Source organism: Pangasianodon hypophthalmus, chromosome 7 (assembly GCF_027358585.1).
Source record: "Pangasianodon hypophthalmus isolate fPanHyp1 chromosome 7, fPanHyp1.pri, whole genome shotgun sequence".
Lineage (NCBI taxonomy): Eukaryota > Metazoa > Chordata > Actinopteri > Siluriformes > Pangasiidae > Pangasianodon > Pangasianodon hypophthalmus.
Window position 1 is genome coordinate 10,939,625 of NC_069716.1, and position 21,783 is coordinate 10,961,407.

The 21,783-nt window shown below is 39.4% G+C and overlaps 1 protein-coding gene across 2 annotated transcripts in view; it reads right to left on the bottom strand.

Moving 5' to 3' along the window:
• Positions 1 to 640: 640 nt before the first annotated feature.
• LOC113542771 (teneurin-1) overlaps positions 641 to 21,783 on the bottom strand; it is a 141,488-nt gene continuing 120,345 nt past the window's right edge. For both annotated transcript variants that reach the window (XM_026940521.3, XM_026940520.3), the window contains 8 exons: positions 14,196 to 14,706; positions 13,537 to 13,709; positions 11,522 to 11,757; positions 10,617 to 10,910; positions 8,285 to 8,672; positions 5,581 to 6,801; positions 4,953 to 5,095; positions 641 to 2,113 (listed from right to left, as the gene is read on the bottom strand). In XM_026940521.3, coding sequence (XP_026796322.3) covers positions 1,361 to 2,113; positions 4,953 to 5,095; positions 5,581 to 6,801; positions 8,285 to 8,672; positions 10,617 to 10,910; positions 11,522 to 11,757; positions 13,537 to 13,709; positions 14,196 to 14,706 — 3,719 coding nt within the window. In that variant the 3' untranslated portion in view covers positions 641 to 1,360. The remainder of the gene's footprint in view (positions 2,114 to 4,952; positions 5,096 to 5,580; positions 6,802 to 8,284; positions 8,673 to 10,616; positions 10,911 to 11,521; positions 11,758 to 13,536; positions 13,710 to 14,195; positions 14,707 to 21,783) is intronic.

Below are 21,783 nucleotides of genomic sequence, written 5' to 3' on the forward strand. Positions count from 1 at the left end.
GCATGCTACTGTTAGCCAGCTAATGGCTAAAGAGGTGTGTCTTGCTCTGAACGTTATGCATTTCAAACTTGGTAATATCAGGTAAGCTAATCAACTGATACAAGCTATTAAGTTTTTATTCACAACATACTTCTGTAAATCCAAGGGGACAAATAACTGCAGATTTAGTTACCTTCAGATTCACAAATAACTGGGGCGTGCCCCACATTTTACTATTCTAAAACAGTATGCTAGTCACAGTTACGGTGTCAGCGCTATTTAGCAATGCTATTTTGTGCATAGAATGGGCTTGGGACATAAAGTCTAATTGAATGTGAATTACTTGCCACCATCAAATTAATCAGCATGGTGGAGGATGCAGCACATCACAATGAGAAAATTAGAAAATGTTCTTCCATATGTAGCTTGCAATACTATCAGTGTTTACTACTAGAGAGGGTGGGAAAAAAATTACATCCTGCAGATTTAAATGTTTCATCAGTAGTAGATGTGGGTTGTAATCTTCCACTGTTGAGCTAAACTATTATCACTACAGCCTTGTGTAAAACACTCTGCAGTAGGTGTCATTCTTCACAATTAGTGGTAACTGGAGGAAAAAAGAGAAATGTTTGAATAAATGAGGTATAATAATACAGTAATATACACATAATAGCTTTAATAAGTTATCTTAAACTCATTATACTCTGATTTCCAGGTTAGATATGTCCACATCATATATAATTAAAAAAAATTCTAGTCATATTAACACTTCATTATGGATAACAACATATTTTAAAAGTTTTAGTACTTTCTTTAAAGCACCTACATTTTCAATGCATATGTACAATATCTGTTTCATGACAGTATTTTTTTATTTTTTTTTAAACACGCCTAATCTGAAGTCCTATTCAGAAGGGATTTCTCTGTGACATGTTCTTTTGTCACCTCATTCTTTCATATCATAATTCGTTTACAAGGCCTCTTTTGCACAAAATGTAAACTCTATGTTGAGGTGTTCTATGTAATATAACAACCAAAATAATACAAGGATAATGCAATACTGATTCTGTGTCGTCTTCTTCTTTTATCATTACAGGTTCATAAATATGAGGAGGCAGTAAGAAAAAATACTATACTTAGGAGAAAAAAAGATTATCTTCACATACAAAAAGCTAAGCCACGGTGAGGGAAAAAAAAATGCTTGTCCCACGTAGAATCTCCACCCAGAAAAATAATAAAATACCATCATTTTGTCACAATTAAAGGCGGATGAGGTTTGCTTCTGGCAAATCTCGTTTTATGTAATAATATAAAGAGTCTGATTAATCTAGAAAGAGGCAGTCTTTGGTGAAAGGACCAGAAGGCATCATTTGTACCACCGTTACCTTTGGCCTATTTCGCTTTGCCTCATGAAATGAATGTTGTTAGCACTGTCGGCTAGCTCAGGATGCTGTTCTACTGACAGTACAAAATAGCCATCATAGCCAGACACTTTTCCACTAGAAAGCAGTTGCTGCTTCTCAGCTTCGGTCCATGTTCGGCTGCCACCTTCACTACAGAGAAGCCTGCTCTGTTCGTGTGCCCATGCTTGCTGCACTGCTCTCTCCCTTGCCAGCTCCAACACATGTTCCCTGGCCTCACTAGCTGAGACGCCATAGCGCACATTCAGGCCTAGCGCCCCCGACTGGAGCTGGATGTCCGCCAGGCGCCTGGTCCTGCCACCAGCCATTGATGTCATCTGTGTCACTGTCACGTTGACGCCATTCTCCAGGACACGTCCCCCAGCACCACTCATCACAATAAGGTCCTCCTCCAGTTGCCCAAGCTTGACGAAGTGGTGCGTGTCTCGCCCATCCACGGTGTAGCGTAGGCCCTCTAGGTAGACAGCACCATGGATAACAGTGGCCAAGCGCCGACTATCCTCACTGGCAACACCAATGATGTTAGCCAAAGCAACCCCATTCATTATGGAGAATTTTATGCCCTTGCCAAAGATGGTGGGGAGGGTCGAGAAGAGAGGCGTCTGGGCCAAACGTTGGTGGAGGCAGCCAATGGACTGAGACATCGGTAACCTTTCTAAGGAGATGAAGGATCTTAGTTGTCTCTGTAGCTCACACTGAATACCCAGAACAACCTAGGAGCACAAGCAGAAAGCACAGGGCTAAATTTGAAATATAATAGTAAAAAATCAATAAATGGATCCTCCCAAAGTACATACAGAGACCTAACAACATAAGAATCTAACACAATGTGCCATATCATTTTCTATGATATGAAATACAACCATTATTTATGCAATCCTCTATAATCTAGTAATACGTTGACAACACAGACCATATCATAGCATTTGAAAAATGAATAAAGACTAAAAAGTGGATTCACAGTTAAGAACACAATGGATGAATAAAGACACATTACAAACTGACACAAAAGTATTAAAGATATACACTCATCGGCCACTTATCAGGACCCCTACCCATTCATGTAATTATCCAATCAGCCAATCATGTGGCAGCAGGGCAACGCATAAATGCGCATACATATCAATAGCTTCAGTTAATGTTCACATCAAACATCATAATGGGGAAAAATGTGATCTCAGTGGCTTTGACCTTGGTAACAGACATGATGCCCCCCCAGTGCACTGAGCTAGACTAGCTCATTGCAAGTGACACAGAGAAAAGGGGGAATGTGCAGTATACAGTGATATGAGGTAAAATGGCAAGTGACTAATTACAATTCAAATGACATAAAGAGAAGAGTCAGTAATGTGCAAAAAGGCAAGATAGTACAAGAGGTATTATACTAGCAATAATACTGAGATATAATGGCAGAATGCCACTGCAGTGCAAATGCCACTGAGGGCTGTATCACCACCTATTGCTAGCCTCTAATTCGTCTTGTCACTGGTGTGGAACTGCTGTTTTCTAGCAAGGAAAAGGAATTAAATGGGATTCATGTAGTTTGCCAAATGGTTCCCAGTTCTCTTTAATATCCAAAAATAGACAGCTAGCAAAGTACACACCATAGCTAACTAATACTAACACAGCTTATCATGGGAAATTGTTTGAGGGTTCTTCCTAAAAGCAGGCAATTCTGATCAGCCTAATTGAGACATTAAGGAACATGCTGGAGAAATGTTCCTTAGGATCATGGAGACATGATCCTGGTCCAGCTGCAAATAAACAGAAATGTCGTACATTTGAGAATATGCGTTGCGTTCACAGCCTGTTGACTATTTTATTTATGTTGAGTAAACGATGACTGTATGCAACAAATGTTAATTAAACATCAGTTTTACTTGAGGCTGTCATTCTTGTATAGACCAAAATTTCAGGGTTTTCTTGCAGTAGTAATAATTAGTAGTATGTATGATCGGAATTATGACTGGTAGTAGTATGACTGGAATTATACTCATTTGTCCGGTAAACTGAATTGTTCCAGGATATCGTGACCGGCATCCAAAAATTCCCACCGGAAACTCTGATAATGGGCACAGACTCACCAAAACTGGACAGTTGAAGATTGGAAAAAAGAACAGTTTTTTTTCCCTAATCTTCAACTGTCCAGTTTGGGTGAGGGTGTGCCCATGATAGCCTCAGATTCCTGTTCTTGGCTGAGAGGAGTGGAACCCGATGTTCCGCTGTTGTAGCTCATCCACCTCAAGGTTTGATGTTTTGTGCATGCTGAGATGCTTTTCTGCTCACCAGAGTTGTAAAGAGTGATTATTCGAGTTACTATATCTTTCCTGGCAGTTCAAAACAATCTCACCATTTTTCTCTGATCTTTCTTATCATCAAGGTGTTTCCACCCAAAGAACTGTTGCTAACTCAGCGTTTTTTTTTTTTTTTGTGTGTGTGAAATTCTCAGCTTAGCAATTCCTGAAATACCAATCAAAATACCATCAAACCAGCCCTTCTGGTACCAACATCCATGCCACGATCAAATGTCACAGATATCACACTTTTTCTTCATTCTTATGTTTGATGTGAAAATCAACTGAAGGTCTTGACCTGTATCTGAATGATTTTTTGCATGCGCTGCTGCCACATGATTGGTTGATTAGATAACTGCATGAATGTGCAGGTAATACAGGTAATTAAGTGGATGGTGAGTGTATATACAGTGCATTCACAAAGTATTGAGACCGCTTCATTTTTTTTTCACATTCTATGTTGCAACATTATGCTAAAAGGCTTTTTTTCCCCACTTCAGTCTACACTCCATACCCCATAATGACAAAGCAAAAACCAGATTTGTGATAAATTTATTGAAAAAATCACACTGACATAAGTATAGTGTGTGTGTATGTGTATATATATATATATATATATATATATATATATATATATATATATATATAATACACACACACACACACACACACACACTGTATGTATATATATATATATATATATATAGATATATATATATATATATATATATATATATATATATATATATATGTGTGTGTGTGTGTGTGTGTGTGTATATATATATATACACACAGACACACTGATCAGTCATAACACTAAAATGCCTATAAGACTTCTGAAGGTGTGCTGTCGTATCTGGCACCAAGACATTAGCAGCAGAACCTTTAAGTCCCGTAAGTTGCGAGGTGGGGCCTCCATGGATCGGATTTGTTTGTCCAGCACATCCCACAGGAGCTCGATGCTCCTTCCTTGGACCACTTTTGGTAGGTACTAACCACTGCATACCGGGAACACCCAACAAGACCTGTCATCTAGCCATCACAATTTGGCCCTTGTCAAAGTCACTCAGACCCTTATGCTAGCCCATTTTTCCTGCTTCCAACACAACTTCAAAAACTGACTGTTCACTTGCTTATGCCTTGAAAGGTGCCAGTGTAATGAGATAATGTTATTCACTTCATCTGTCAGTCACCTTTAATCTTATGGCTGATCGGTGTACACAATATTATGTGTATACGCTGTATACCAAATGCTTACTTTACTTGTGTCCCAGTCCTGGGTTTTGGTTTGGGTCTTCATCATTTCATAAGTCTGTTCCATGCCTTCCACATCAGGTTTAGGAAAGCCAGGCACAACATTATGGAGCTGAAATCCAAACAGTTGTAGCCAGCTTCCAATATCTGCTTATACAGACACACAGAAAAAACAAATACTTGTCTGTTTCCATAAAAGTATGAGCATATTTTCATTGATACTTCTCCAAAGTCCTTGAAAAACTCTTCAAAGAGCAAATTATACTACTTGTCAATAATTTCAAACACTGCAAATATCAGAACAATCCTCTTTTTTTAGATCTCTTGTTTAAAACAATCAATGCTTAAATTAGAAATCTCAGGATGGGACAGAGTAATCCTTTTTTTATTTTTATTTTAAAGCATATTACCCAAAAGACCAAATAGTTTGAAAGATGAAGACTTCATTTGAAGTTTAGTTTTAAGGTTTAAGTTTTTAATGCAATCTTTACTATAACAACAACAGCGTAAGTCTATGTGATGTGTCTGATGTATACAACATTCAACTATACAGTGTAAGTTTATTATTTACTTATAGCAGTAGTGACTACTGTATATAATGTATAATTAATATACATGACATGCTATTTCACCTGAAGTGAACTGAGTGACCTCCTCAATATCTCCCACTGGGCAGTTGTTTTTAAATGTGTAGAGATTGAAAGGTTTTGGGTTGGCACTGAGCTCGGCCCACAAGTTGTAGTCAGGTGTTGTCCACCTGCCTGCTACCACATCATAGTCCCTTCGCCCAAAATGAATCAGCTTGGTGAATGGATCACAAAGTCCACCGTGGAATCCAATAATCAAGTGGAATGATGGGTTAGAGTCTTGATAAATGTCCCCATAAGGAGTGTACTGGACCTCCCTGATAATTTCTCCTTGACTACTGAAGATAGCTCGTGGAGTTCCAGTATTGTCACAAGCCACATAGTACTCCTCGCCGCTGCTTAGCTCCATGGCGATGATGTGGCCTTGAAGGTCATAATAGAGGGAGGTGATTTCAGAACTGCTGTGGTTGTACATATGCGTTATTCTTGTGGGATTAGCCAGATCTGCATAGAAGAACTGCAGGTGGTGCCCAGTGCTGGACTTGCTAGCAACACGCCTGCTGAGGCCATCGTAGCGGTACTGGATGCTTTCCTCTGAAACCTTATTGTAGACACGTATGAGGAGCCCATTGGAGTTGTAGTCAAAGATGTCATTGCCTCTCATACGGAGAAATCCATCGTCATCCATTTTGTATTGGATTTCACCCAATCTGGTGATTCGGTCACGGAGATCATAACGAAGCGGCGTAAGCCTGGCGCTGGTGCCATGGCTCAGGAGGTTGATGTTACCATTGAGGTCATAGCTGTAGCGCCACTGGGGACGTTCATTCATCAGTACACTCTGAAGCTGGCTGTCAGCATCGTATTCATATGAATATCGTGTGATGTTGCCATCCACACCAATCCGGATTTCGCAAACAACAGTGCGACCCATGTTGTCATAGTGCACTGTCATCCAATAGGCAATCAACTTGAGGATCTCATACTGTACCTCCACTACTTGCCCATAGGCATTGAATATCTTGGTGTGCTTCATGGCATGGGTAGTGATGACCTGGTTAAGATCGTAGTTTATAACGCTGAACTTTCCAAACTGCTCGATGCGTCCAGATACATCCACATAACGGTAAAGATCAATGGGAAGAGGGGTCTCATTGATCATGGCCTGCATGCTGGTCACACGAAAACTGTTATAGCTGTAGTCAAAGCGCGCATTCACCAAGCCCTCCTCACTGAATCGGAAGATCTGGCGTCCAACCAGGGGACCTGGAAAAAATGGATTTAGTCTAAATAACCATGTGCAAGGGGTACATATGTCATGTGTAAATTCTGTACAAACCAGATTATGTCCATAACTTCAATCATCTTTAAACTATTAACAAAATATTCTTTTGACTCTGATGTAATGGAGAGCTTCTTAATTTTGATAAAGCTACAGCCCTCAACTCATCAATAAATGAAATGAAATGGAAGAACAACGATTCTCGTGAGAAAACCAACATGGCTTTTAAACATAAAACATTAGGTTTAGTTGTTTTTCTTGCCATTTAGAATCACAATTTGCTCTAAAATATGATTAATATGATTTAAGCCTCAAGTCAAATGCTGTTTTAGCATTAGCCCATTTGCTGGAACCCATCCAACTAAAACACACACACACACACACACACACACACAAAAGAAAAAAAATGCCAGCAAAGTGGAACCTACCCCATCTGTTGTGTAAAATCTAAATGTGGAGAGAGGTTACTTACCAAGTGCAGTTCATCTGCATCATGACTCTTTTTCTCTGTTTCCTCCATCTCTGTTCTATGCCAGCATTTTAAAGCATCCATTGCTGTTGCTTATTTCATTCGACAAATAGCATTATCTCTGCTTTCAAAAGGCCCATTTTGTTTGAGTGAAATTAGATCAGTTAAAAGGAAGGTTAAACCCAATTGGTTCAGAGGAGAAAATGATAAACCAGTCAGCAGGGGTGCTGGGGCACAGAGATTAGCTTCATCTGACTTAGGGGAAACTATTGTGGGATTGTTACATAGGATGCAAGAATCCTCAACTCAAGGGAATTGTTTACTGATACCATGAACCACTGGTTTAGAAATCTACTGCTGCTCAAAAATGAACTAATCACAACCTGCTCTTAATTAATACAGGGGCTGCAAGACGGTAATGATTGGTCTTATATTTCTGCTTAAGTTATTAGAGTTATAGACCTTTAAATTGGAATTACACAGGGGATGTTTACTACAATTTGTTTTAATGAGCGCATAAAATAACAAAGATACTGAGGGTTATAAACAAGATCTTCTGGATAACAAGGTATATATTATGGACATAGATTCTAATAAAATGCTGTAATGGTACAAAAAAGGTCATGCCATTTCAAGGTCTAGTTAATTAGCACAGTTTATCGACTTACATGTTAGGCCAAGTAAATTTCCTCAGAGACAGTACGGACAGTACAGGGCACTCTGCCTCTGTATGTGCCAAGCAAAGGCAGCAAAAACATTATAATTGTTTTTTTTTTTTTAACTTTCTTTTTTGTTCAGTATAATAAAGATATTATTATAACCTGGTGTGTGACCAGTGGTTTCATACTGTAGATTAAAAAAAAATTAAGTAATTCATGTTATGTGGAGTCCCAATTAATCAACATGCATAAAAAAACAACAAACATGCAAAAGAAAGGTATATTTTTTGGTATTTTTCAGTATGTGTGACTGGTATCTGTAAATAAAGGAACACACACCTGTTTGCCTGTATCTGATGGTGCATATGAAGCCATCGTGCATGAGGTGGATGGTTTTAATCATTCCTGAATAGTCATCATAGGTGAAAGTGACCAGTGTGGTGTCATAGATGATCTCAGACAGACGAGTCTGCTTGGTGTATTTGTAGAGGACACGGCGGCCTGAGCCCAGGTAGAGTGTCTGGAGCAAAAGCCTGTCACGGGTGAAGTCCTGAATGATGTGAGCTCTGCTGTCTGGAGGACTGTAGATGTTTCTGTAGTAGCCCACTGACAGCATGGACTGCAGGCTGTGACGTACCATGCTGGGCATGGTCACGGCCAGAAGCCGATCTGTTTGGTCATACTCAAAAATGTATCTGCGTTGGCTATGTAACTGGAGCATAACAGACTATGGACAAATGAAAAGAACAAAAAAAGAGTTAGGAAATTAAAAATTATATATATATATATATATATATATATATATATATATATATATATATATATATATATATATATATATATATATATATATATATATATATATGTTAGTTAGGTCCGGAAGTATTTGGACAATGACAGAGTTTTTGTGATTTTGCCTTTATACACCACCACAATGGATTTGAAATAAAACAATCACGATGTGATCATGTAGACTTTCAGCTTTATTTTAAGAGGTTCCACAAAAATATGGCATTTACCATTTAGGAATTACAGCCATTTTAAAGCAAAGTACTTCCATTTTCAGGGGCTCAAAGGTATTTGGACAAACTGACATAACTGTAAATATAACCATAATTTTAATACTAGGATGAAAATCCTGAAGTCTGGAGCCCATGGCCATCAAGTTTCCTCCCTGGAGATGCTTGCCAGGCCTTCACTGCAGCCACCTTCAGTTGTTGCTTGTTTGTGGGTCTTCTTGCCTTCAGTCTTGTCTTCCGTAAGTGAAAAGCATGCTCTCTTGGGTTGAGATCAGGTGACTGACTTGGCCATTGAAGAATATTCCATTTCTTTGCCTTCAAAAAGTCTTGAGTTGCTTTCGCAGTATGTTTAGGGTCATTATCCACCTGCACTGTGAAGTGGCGTCCTATAAGTTTTGTAGCATTTGGCTGAATGTGAGCAGAAAGTGTATATACACCTCAGAATTCATCTTGCTACTTCTGTCAGCAGTCACATCATCAATAAACACCAGTGAGCCCGTTCCAATGGCACCCATACATGCCCATGCCATAACACTGCTTCCTGTTGATTTGGACACACCTAAGGTTTTTGCTATCTCTCTTATAGATTTATGTTGTTTTTTAAGCCTAATGATGGCCACCTTCACTTGCATTGAGATCTCCTTGGACTTCATATTGGTAGCTCCAGTCGAACAGCTGCCAAATGCCAACTCAATACCTGATATCAACTCCAGACTTTTTATCTGCTTCATTTGTCTTGACGAGGGAATGGACCACATCTGGTCAATTATCTTCTTGTCAGTAAATTGTCCAAATACTTTTGAGCCCCTGAAAATGGAAGTCCTTTGCTTAAAATGGCTGTAATTCCTAAACGGTAAATGCTATACTATTGTGGGACCTCTTAAAATGAAGCTCAAAGTCTACACTTCGATTACATCTTGACTGTTTTATTTCAAATCCATTGTGGTGGTGTATAAAGGCAAAATCACAGAAACTCTGTCATTGTCCAAATACTTGTACTGTATATATATATATATATATACGTATGTGTGTGTGTGTGTGTGTGTGTGTGTGTAAAACACTGCTTGACAAGCTAGAGGATAAGTTTTAATCAAAACAGCATATCTGGTTCAGTTGTAACTGATTAAATGCTAGTTAAAGCTTATAAAAGTCATCTGAAAAAAAAAGGATGTGCAAAAGATATTAAGTTCTAACTGCTTCTACAAACTGCCACAAACTATGAATAACTGTTTCCTGACAGAAAGGACAATGAAAATACAAACACACATTGGGGGGAAGTTTCACAATACTCATTCACCTCATTGTATTTGATACTGGGCAACCACAAAATTGGATAGCTGTCTTATATCTGACACATAATGACTTTGTTTTGTCTTCACAAACAAAAACAAGGCAATGGTTCTTTAGAGGCAACAATTTGGTTGTTTTTTTCTTTTAATATATGTTTCCACAGGGATTTATTATAGAATAATTCTGAAAGTATGCACTCTATGACTCATCATCAACTGTTAATTATAACTGTGCCACTGACTATAAAAAGAAAATGCCCACATATCCATTTGCAATATTTCCACAAAGGAAAAGTCTGTGCAGTAAAAGAAAATGCTTATGCATAACCTCTAACATTGACAAAGGAGGAAAGATCATGGTACCTTCTCCATGAAAGAGTAGCTCCAGATTTTGCCATTGATCCATGTTCTAGACACCACCCTACCATTTTCGTATTCCAATTTTTCAGACCAGTTTCCACGCCGAATGCTGGTGATGAGGCCTGCAGCTGAGTAGGTGACATTCACCTCATTGTATTTGCTACTGGGTGACCACAGAATGGGCCGTCCTAGCTCATCATATAGAATCCTTAAAGTAAATTTGCGATGGTCATCATAGATCTTGCCCATACGTGTGGTGTGGTCAAAGTCTATGGACAGCAGATTTCTGTTATGAGCCTGTTGATAAACACAACAACAAAGGTGTAAGGGAAAAAACAGAGAGATTGTATAGGCTGATGTTATTGGCACGGATTAGGCCAAACCCTGAAATAATGACACAGTCAATAGTGATTCTCCATTGAAAATCCATATCTGAGATGCTATAGACCAGCTATTAATCAATAATTCACAGCCTCTTAGTAAATAAAGCATTACTAACTAAAAGCTTGTATCATAACCAAGAAAGGCTCAAACAAAAAAAAAATAAATACTTTTGTATGTTCCAGTCACTCATTCTTTCCATTTACCACAAGTGGAACTAGCTGACATTTGTTATTTTCCCTTTCCATTAAATGAAAAATGATCGATAACAGAAGTCTGTGACCTTTTTTTGTCACTTGGCAATTAATATGAACTCACAAATGGGACTTTAGTACTGAAATAGTTGTTTAGTATTTCAAGCTAACATCATATGACTTGAAGTAAACTTTAAAGCAGACTTTTTGATGAGCCTGGTGATTTTTTTCAACATGTCTTTCACTGAGTGATAGGGTGGTCTGTTGTATAGCATGCTGATGAGTCACAGATACACCCCCTTTGGCAAGTTTTAGGTAACTGATGTTGCATACCCGCAGCTTGCATTCATAGGTTGTGTGGTTGGTCTTTGACTGCTCTCGCCGCTGCCTCCATTCGATCAGACTCGGACTGTGCTCGCTGGGCAGTGTGATGTTGCACCTGCTCACTGCTGGGTTGACCGTTCCAGCTGACACATGTGGCTCAGTAACAAGTGTCACATCCATGCCACTGGCAAAGGTCACATGGAAAGAGCCGTCAGTGCTCACACGGTATGTGTTCTGTGCATGGTCTGCAAAAGGAGTGGTTAACGTGTGAAAAGAAGTTGTACCCTAACAGCATTACAGAACTGTGCAAAATATGAATATGGCTAAGGTGTTGCTTCTGCTTTGCAAACAAAGACACTTTTGGTTTTCTCTTCATCTATTTCCACAGAGTAAAATCATACACATTTTCAGGGTTGAAAGGAAAGTACTACAAACATTGTATGAAAAAATGTTTCCTACTGTGCTTGCTTTTATTTTGCAGAAGGGGTCTGTTGATTCACACCTCTGCAAAATGTTCTCACAGGGAGTACAGCAATGAATTAATATTTAATATATATGTATATACAACATAAAAATGCTAAACTGTCAGTGTTTACATAACCCCCTTAAAATCTCAGCAGATTATTAAATTACTCATCTTAAAGCATGTTAATATTTTCAATTCAATTCAATTTTATCTGTATAGCACTTTTAACAATGGACATTGTCACAAAGCAGCTTTACAGAAATAAACAGATTTAAATTAAATTAAACCAAAATAAATTATAAATATGTGAATTTATATATAAATATGTAATTTTATTTTCAATTAATACTACAAATTATTCAGTAAAACTTATTCAGTGAAATTGAAATGTGGTCACATGTGGTCACAACAGGGAGTAATATAAATCTGTACTTGCTATTGAGGGATTTTTTCAGCAGTTTTTCATCAGGACATACACAGAAGACAAAATGCCTGATCAAAAGTAATCTTTCTTTCTGAGGCCACATTAACCTTGGAGATTTTCACTATTTTAACAGTGGTAACCAGATAGCACATATACATCACCACAGCATGTGCACTTTACATCTCTACAATGCCTCAGTGACATCACAATGACTTCACTAATTGGGAGGATGGTGGCACAGCATTGCTTATTTGATCATAAGTTACATTCAGCTATTTTTGCGTATGATGTGATTGAAACCCATCAAGTAAGACAGTAGCACCTCCTGGTGACAAACAACAGTTGGAATAGACATATCTGGGGTACAACAGTTGGGAGTGGCCTTCAACAGTTCTGCCTGCAATATTGAGCCAAGTACTAAATGTACTGGCAAGCTACTGAAATAACAGAAAGAAAGGGAATATCTGCTCTAATAGTCCTGCCACAACCTCTTTGTCATTAAAAAAGCTACTCATGCTGCAGTCTATATGCTATAGTCTGTGCTAATGAACTGGAAAATGGCTTCCGGGGAAAGAAGTCCTGGCATATTAAATTCTGAGAACACTTCAGAATTAAGGATGGTGACTTGTCCGCACACTAAACATGTATTCGGAATAAGGATATTTCATTAATTTCAAGATGGAGAAGGGCAAGCAGCAATAAATAATAAATTCAAAAGACCTCAAATGTCTACCCCACACACACACTGTTCCATAGTATTTCTTTCTTATTGATTGATTGCTTAACTTGCCAACAATGAAATACCAAACTGCAAAATGTTGCTAAATAGCCAAACAATTATTTATATAGAATGTCCTGTAAAGTGTAGCTTAACAATGTGTTTGATATCGTCTAGTGCTTGGTAAAATACCAAAATATGACAAAATATACTATTTTGTTATTATAACTAAAATATTTTGACAGTGTGTTGATTTCTTTTTGTATGTATGAAGGGTATGAACAATAAAAGCTATTGTAGGGTACTGTAACAGAGGACTATAAGATATCAACACTCACAAAGAACATAAATCACATATAAATTTGAGGAGTCGATAGAAAATCTATACATGACTCATCGCTGGTCGAGAGACATACCTTGGCGAAATGTGAAAATGGTGTCAGAGGAGGAAAAGTTAGTGACTGTAATGAAGTTCTCTGAGTTGGAGCTGTCTACTTCTACCCGAACTGACTTCTCCATGTTGTCGTGGAAACTGCTGACTTCCGCAGTCGGAAAGGTGACATTGACAATGTGTCCTTCACTGTTGTACCTATTCATATAAGAAGCCTTTCTCAGCAAAGTCACTGCAGCACAGATCTGATTTATGTAACACAAAAGGGCAAATGAAACCTTTTCATGAAGGACTGTGGACACTTATTGAAAGGTCATTTTTAGGTAAGATGCATTTTGCCAAATGTTTGAGCTGAATTCCTGTTGATCACTTTTCAGGATTTCTGTTGGGGTGCCTGGCTATCATATATCAAGAAGCAGCTGCTCCCAGTGTAACCTGCAGTTCTGACATGGAGGCTTGAAGTGATTTAAGTTGAAGACACCACAAGATGGCACTGATAACTCACACTGACACTCAAAGCTCAGAGAGTATTCTGAAATACTGTGAATTATCTAAGAGCTATATTCTGATTAAGGGAAGCCACACCAATTGCATGCACACAACATCTCTTTTAAAGATTACTTTTCTAAACAAGGGCAATCCAAAATGCACAGTGCAGTTATTATATAAAAAGCTGAGCCTTACTCATATACTGTGGTCCATCCATTCTCGTCAGTCTTTGTTGCTAGGAGACCAGTGTTGCCATGGTAAGTGAGCTGGGCGATGTCATGGCCTTGGGCAGAAACCCTCTTGAGGAGACGGCTGTTGCTGATGGTGAGCCAGTGCACCTGACCTCTGGGTGCCACTAACCAAAGGGGTATTCCATTGGCATCGCGTCGCACATGGATGGCACTGCCATCCCTACTGACCACAGCACTTAGGTGCTGATCAGGTGAATAGGTGAAGTTGTACAGGAAATCACCAGTGATCAGATGTTTGGTATGAAGGTGCATGCCATTGTGGCTGAATAAGTAGACCTCCTGGTCCACCACTGAGGCGATCTCATACATTCCAGCTGCATTTAGCTGTGGCTGGTTGGTGCTCACTGAGCGGATCCGGATATTTCCCAGGTCAGCAATGTAGAGTGTGCCATTGGGTGCAACTGCTAATGAGGAGGGTGCTTCTAAGCGGGCATCACGGGCATAGCTGCCATCACCTGTGGCCACAATCAGAAACAACATTTAAAATAAGAGCTCTGGATATTCATTTCATTTCCCTCAGGCATCTCTTTCATCGTATGTATTTGCTCTTTATAAAACTGTGTAAAGCCAACTATTAATTTGGAAATATAAATTCCCTGGAAATGGAATGGAGGTAAATGAATAATGCCATTATGAATCAATTTATTCTCTCTGATACAAATGATTAAGGCAATCCACCAATTTAATATATAATATCAAACTCTTATGGGTAAATTAAAAACTGACTAGTATTACCTCAAACATCTCTTTTCCAGCTTTTTAAATGACACTCCATTATTTATCATTCTATCTTGACTGACATCCACACATAGTGAATAATAAATCAGATGTTTTTACACCTCCACAAAGTGATGATAGGCGTTTCAGATTATATGGTACTAGCTCTCTGAAGTGTTTGCCAGGTTTAATTTTTAACCTTTTTTTTGGGGGTGGGTGGGTGGGAAGACAATACATTTTATGGCAGTACTCAAATATTCTCATCAACACATCCCTAGCAACACCCACTCAACCAAACATTAGCTGCCTTTGAATTGACCATGCACTGATCTAATGTTGGAACATGACAACTGTTGTGACAACTGACTTTGTAGCTCAGTGTATTTATGTCAGAGTCACATAAGTTCAATACTGTAACATTATAAGCAAAAACATCTCAACCAGAATAACTTTTTTCCTTACTGCAATTTGGTATCACTCTACCACCTAGACCCCACCTCCCAAAGTTTGAAGGTAGAATTGTACCCGAAGGCCAAAATTAATTGAAGTCCAAAAATTTGTGGAATGGCATTTATATATAGATGTATCTATATCTATCTATCTATCTATCTATCTATCTATCTGTGTGTGTGTGTGTGCTGAAGGTGTGCTATGGTATCTGGCACCAAAATGTTAGCAGCAGATCCTTTAAGTCCAGTAAGTTGCGAGGTGGGTTGTCCATGGAATGGATCGGACTTGTTTGACCAGCACATCCCACAGATGCTCGATCGGATTGAGATCTGGGGAAGTTGGAGGACAAGTCAATACCTTGAACTCTTTGTCATGTTCCTCAAATTATTCCTGAACAATTTTTGGAGTGTGGCAGGGCACATTATCCTGCTGAAAGAAGCCACTGCCATTAGGGAATACTGTTGCCATGAAGGGGTGTACATGGTCTGCAACAATGTTTAGGTAGGCGGTAAGTGTCAAAGTAACATCCACATGGATGCCAGGACCCAAGTTTTCCCAGGAGAACATTGCACAGAGCTTCCTCTGTCAGCTTGCCTTCTTCCCATAGTTTATCCTGGTGCCATCTCTTCTCCAAGTAAGTGACGCACATGCACCCATCTGTTCACAAGATGTAAAAGAAAATGTGATTCATCAGACCAGGCCAACTTCTTCCACTGCTCCATGGTCCAGTTCTGATGCTTATGTGTTCATTGTAAGCACTTTTGGCGGTGAACAGTAGCATGCTCAATTGGGTTGAGGTCAGGTGACTGATTCGGCCATTTAAGAACATACTATTTCTTTGCCTTAAGAAGCTCTTGGGCTGCTTTTGCAGTATGTTTTGGGTCATTATCCATCTGTACTGTGAAGCACCATCCTATCAGTTTAGTGTATAGCTCTATACATTTCAGAATTCATCCTGCTACTTCTATGAGCAGTCACATCATCAACAAACACCAGTGATCCAGTTCCATTAGCAGTCATATGCCTCCACTATGTTTGATAGATTAGATGATTTTGCTTTGGATTGTGAGCTCTTCCTTTATATACTAACATTTATATTAAATATTTATAAATCTGTGGTAATACGGGCATATTAACAGTAATGTAGGGGGTGCGGATGTTGTGCAAACAAATCTAAAGTCTAGTCCTAGGTGTTGTCCTGGTTCAGGGCACGAATGGCCTGGGGGAAGAAACTCCTACTCATTCTCTCTGTGTTGGCCTTCAGGGAGCAGAAGTGCTTCCCTGACCACAACAGAGAGAAGAGTCCATTGCTCAGATGGCAGAAGTCCTTCACTATCTTCCTGCTCTTGGTCCAGCACCACTTGCTGTAGGAAGACTGCAGGTCAGGGAGCTCAGTGCAGATGGTGCGCTCAGCTGATTGCACCACCCTCTGGAAACCCCACCTACCCTGCTTGGTGCAATTCCAAAACCAGGCCATGATGCTTCCCATCAGAATGTGACAGGACCATGACAGACCCTGCGTGATGTGAACACCAAGTTACCGGAAAACTGTCCACTCTCTCCACAGGAGCTCTTACGGGGGTGGTAGCTTTAGGGGGTGGTAGCTCCTCTCCTGCTTCAAGTCCACTGTCAACTCCTTTGTCTTGCTGACATTCAGGAGGAGGTTGTTCTCCTGGCACCAGTTTTTAATACCAGGCTTTTAATCTCCTCCAACTAGGCCTTATCATCATTATCAGAGAATTGTGGTAGAGATGGAAGTAGTGTATAATGAATACAGCAGGGGGCTCAGGACACAACCCTGGGGGGACCAGTGCTGAGGGTGAGGGAGGGTGAAACATGTCTGCCCACCCATATTGCTTGTGGTGTGCAGAAAACTGGAGGTCCACTGACACAAGGATGGGCTAAGTCCCAGGTGCTTCAACTTGGTGGTGAGTTTGGAGGGAATTATAGTGTTAAATGCTGAGCTGTAATCAACACACAGCATTTTAACATAAATTCCCTTTCTGGTGTCCAGATGGCTCAGGTCTGTTTGTAGGAAGTGTGTGATGGCATCATCTGTTGAGTGATTGGGATGGTATGCGAACTGAAATGGGTCCAGTGTGTCAGGTAATGAAGAGGTGATGAAGTGTCTGACCAGCCTTTCAAAGCACTTCATCACAACTGAGTTCAGAGCTATTGGGCAATAGTCATTGAGGCAGGTGGGGTGGGGTTTCTTTGGGACAGAAATAATAATGGACTGTTCAAAGCAGATGGGAATTACTGACTGTACCAGGGAGAAGTTGATTATGTCTGTCAACACGAGTGCTAGCTGGTCAGTGCAGCATGTAAGGCACCGACCTGAGATGCTGTCTGGTCCTACTGCCTTCCTGGTGTTCACTATCCTCAAAGCCTTCCTCTTCTCATACTCAGAGATGATGAATGCATTTACTGCTCTACGTTTGTGCTGATTTGTGCCACAAAAATGAACGTTTGTGCTGGTTTGGTGTTTGAGATATTAAACTTTTTTTTTTTTTTTGGGCTGTGTGACATCACTCTCCACCCCATGTTGCTCAAATCACTCCAAATAGGCACTGGTCATTTGTGTTTGGTCTGTGCCATTAAAACAAACACTGTAACTATTTCCCTTCCTTAGCTATAACAAGAGTTTAAATAGCACAAAACTGGTGCTGTTCATTTGTTCTCGATTAGTGCCAATTTGTGCCATTAAAATGAACATTGTGTCTTATTTCCTTTCTTTAGAAATAACAAATATAATTCAGGGCAGTGACGTCACTCACCGCCCCATGCTGTCCAAATTGTTCCAAACTGGTGCCATTCGTTTGTGCTCGATTTATGCCAGTTTGTGCCATTATAAGAAACCCTGTAACTATGATCCCTTCTTAAATATAACAAAACTACTTTTAAGGAACAGCTATGCACTTTCCACCCCATGTGGTCTACATCGTTCCAAACCGGTCCCATTCGTTTGTGCTTGATTTGTGCTGGTTTATTCCGTTACAGTGAACATTGTATTTATTTCCCCTCCTTAGAAATAACACATTGGATTTGGGCCAGCGGCGTCATTCTCCACCCCATGCCGTTCAAATCGCTCCAAAGTGGTGCCATTCGTTTGTGCTCGATTCGTGCGGTTTTGTGCCGTACAAAGGAACATCATAACTTATTCCCATCCTTAGACATTACAAAATCTCTGGCAGAGCAGTGACGTCACACAAGTCACTCTCCATCCATCTCATCGAAATACCTGTCTCATTCGTTTGTGCTCGCACGGTGCTGGTTTGTTACCGTTGTCATTGTTTTTTTTAGATATGGAAAAGTTTTTATTGTCAGTGACTTCGTCAAGCTCCAAATCCAACACACATGGTCTGTATTTGTTGACATGTATCATTTGTTTGAAAATTCACACTGTGTGTATAGTGATAGTGATAGTGAAGTGACTTGTGGCCAAGTATGGTGACCCATACTAGGAATTTGTGCTCTGCATTTAACCCATCCAAGTGCACACACACAGTAGTGAACACACACACCGTGAACACACACCCAGAGCAGTGGGCAGCCTTTTTTGCTGCAGCGCCCGGGGAGCAGTTGGGGGTTCGGTGCCTTGCTCAAGGGTCTCACCTCAGTCGTGGTATTGAGGGTGGGAGAGAGCACTGGTCATTCACCCCCCCCACCTACAATCCCTGCCGGACCCGAGACTCAAACCCACAACCTTCAGGTTCACCTTCGGGTTGCAAGTCCGAGTCTCTAACCATTAGGCCACGACTGCCCCCGACTGTATCACAGTGTATCACAGTGTTTGAAAACTTTGTCAGCATGTCAGAACATATTGCAACTTAATATCACACCCTTTGTTTGTGTTCTTGTGTGTCGCTGAAGCAAGTATTTAATCTCCTTTGTTATCATTATGTTTTTTGGATTTTATTCAAAGTAAGTAGTAGCCTTACTTTACCACAGGGAATAGTTTACTGTGTTATAACAACCGTTTGCTTGAGTAATAGTATGTAACATGATTAAAATATAGTTTGTTTTAAATGTGTATTGTGTTATGTATATTGCATATGATGAAATAATCGGAGCATATCATTATCTTTCTCTGAGGAAGCTGCATAACCAGTGAAGCAAGAACAGGTGAGGCGTGTTTCATTTTATTTAAAATATTTTTAAAGCAATAGGTCAAGAATTTGTTTTAGTTTCCTGCCAACTTCACTAATTAGTGTGCTGGTTTGCTGTTCTTAGGTTGTTTAGCCTAGTCTCCCCAGTTTGGCCATTTGAAAAGTGCACAAAACCCTTCTAAAGCCACCCATAGATCGTACTAGCAGAGCAGTTAAAGGGGTCCAAAATTGAGCTCTCTTTTGGTCAGCACTGACTTTCATTATATGAATAAGAACATTCTTGAAAATATCTTCTTTTGTTTTCCTGGAAACAAAGAAAGTCAAAGATTTTAAGACGACACGAGGGTGATTATATATGATGACAGAATTTTCATTGTTGGGTGAACTATTCCTTTAAGAACAACAAACCACCTTACACTGGTTGAAGCTGTTTTTTTTCTCAGCAAGGTAACCAGCTGAAATATTGTCACAGTCAAATAATGTTGCTTAGTTATCTATCTGTAAATTTCAACACATTAACCATACTGACAATACTGAACGTGTCAAGCAGAATACAACATCCAGCATTATCTATGTACAAATAACAGAACAATTAATGTGGAGAATGTATAAATTAATTTTCAAAGAATCATGGAAGTGTTTAAACTGGTGTAATGTCTATAAAAGATCAAATCAACTAGAAAAAAATTCTATTGACTATTCATGTTAGAGTAGGGTAAAAATGAAGAGATCTCTGTACAAATAACAGAACAATTACTAAAGAAAAAAAAAGAACTGCTGTTCAAAAAGATCATGGAACTGCTTAAATGGGCACAATGTCAGTAGAAATGAAAATTTTTTTATGGACTATTCTGTTATTTATTATTAACTCATTTCTGTGGAGACTAGTCCAAGAAATTCATTAACCAAAGATTTTAGTCTTCCTTTGTGAACCATATGACATGGGGTTGTATTTTGTTTATTGTTTATTGTGTTTTTTATTTCTCCCAGCCAATAGAAGTTCTTCTGCAGTAAGCCACGTAATGTCCAAGAGATGCCCTTGTATGTACTGGAATGAATGCGACATCCCCTCGCAAACTGAAGAATGATTGTCCAGCTGCATGTTCACAGGGATTTCAGACAGTGGATGGCTAGTATCCTCACTTGTTTCGATACACAGTAGTTGTCCAGTGATGCAGCTGTGTGTGACTGAGCCATTGCAGAGGAATTTCATTGATGAAACATCTTTTATTTTCCAGCTATCTGGGAAAGCTATCTCTTTGGGTGATTTCAGTGGCTTCAGACACTTGGACCTGTTGAGGTGTAGTCCATCTTCCAGTGCTTGAAGATTTTGTATTTTGACTGCAGTATTGAGAAGAGGACTCAGTTGTAATTGTTGCATTTGGTATGTGTTTCATTGCTGATGTGATTATGTTAGCAACATTGCAATCCGTGTTAACCTGCCTCACACCTGTTTTTAGGTGAACGCATTGAAATGTTTCAAACAGCATTTTTGCCCTCTTTGCATAAGCATCTTTTCCAACTCCTTTTGTGACAATGGTCTTCACCAAATCAAACATTTCAGTTGAGATAATGGCAGAATGATCCACTGTCACAGACTGCAGAACAAAGGCATGGGCAAAAGAAGTCAAAGGCTCAGGTATTATTTACACTTACAAGCATTTTGTCAACCGTGGTGGGCATTTTAGCCTGGTAGTTGCCATTTTTCAAGACATCAATTTTTCTCATTTTTTCTTTTCAGAATTGTGTTTGCATGCCACCACTCAGAGAAACGGGTCAGGTAGGACAGCCGCTTTTTTGGAGGAACACTGATGCCTTTCGAGTTTTCAACAGGGTCTTCTTCCACTGATTGTGACATAACCTATGATACATGCTCACTATGGGCAGTTTTTGGCTCAGTCTTCTGAAATATCATTTGGTGGTCTATACAACTTATATGCACTATAATCCAAGTCGTCTGAAGTCATTAAATTAGCTTTACATCATGAACAGACTGAAATTTAAGTCATTCACAAAAAATATTGTCATCCATCCTATATTTGCCGTGTTCAGTTATGTGGACATGCTGTGGACATGCTCATGTGAATTTTTAATATTCAATATTTCAATATTAATAAAAAGTGTCTATCAATTTCTTGTATTTTTTTTTAACTATGCTGTAAATTGTCCTGACATGCACACATGCCTTTAGTACTTTTTTTTTTTTTAGCTATTTTATCTCAGAGCACATGCTTATCTTTTTCCACAGCCAGATGT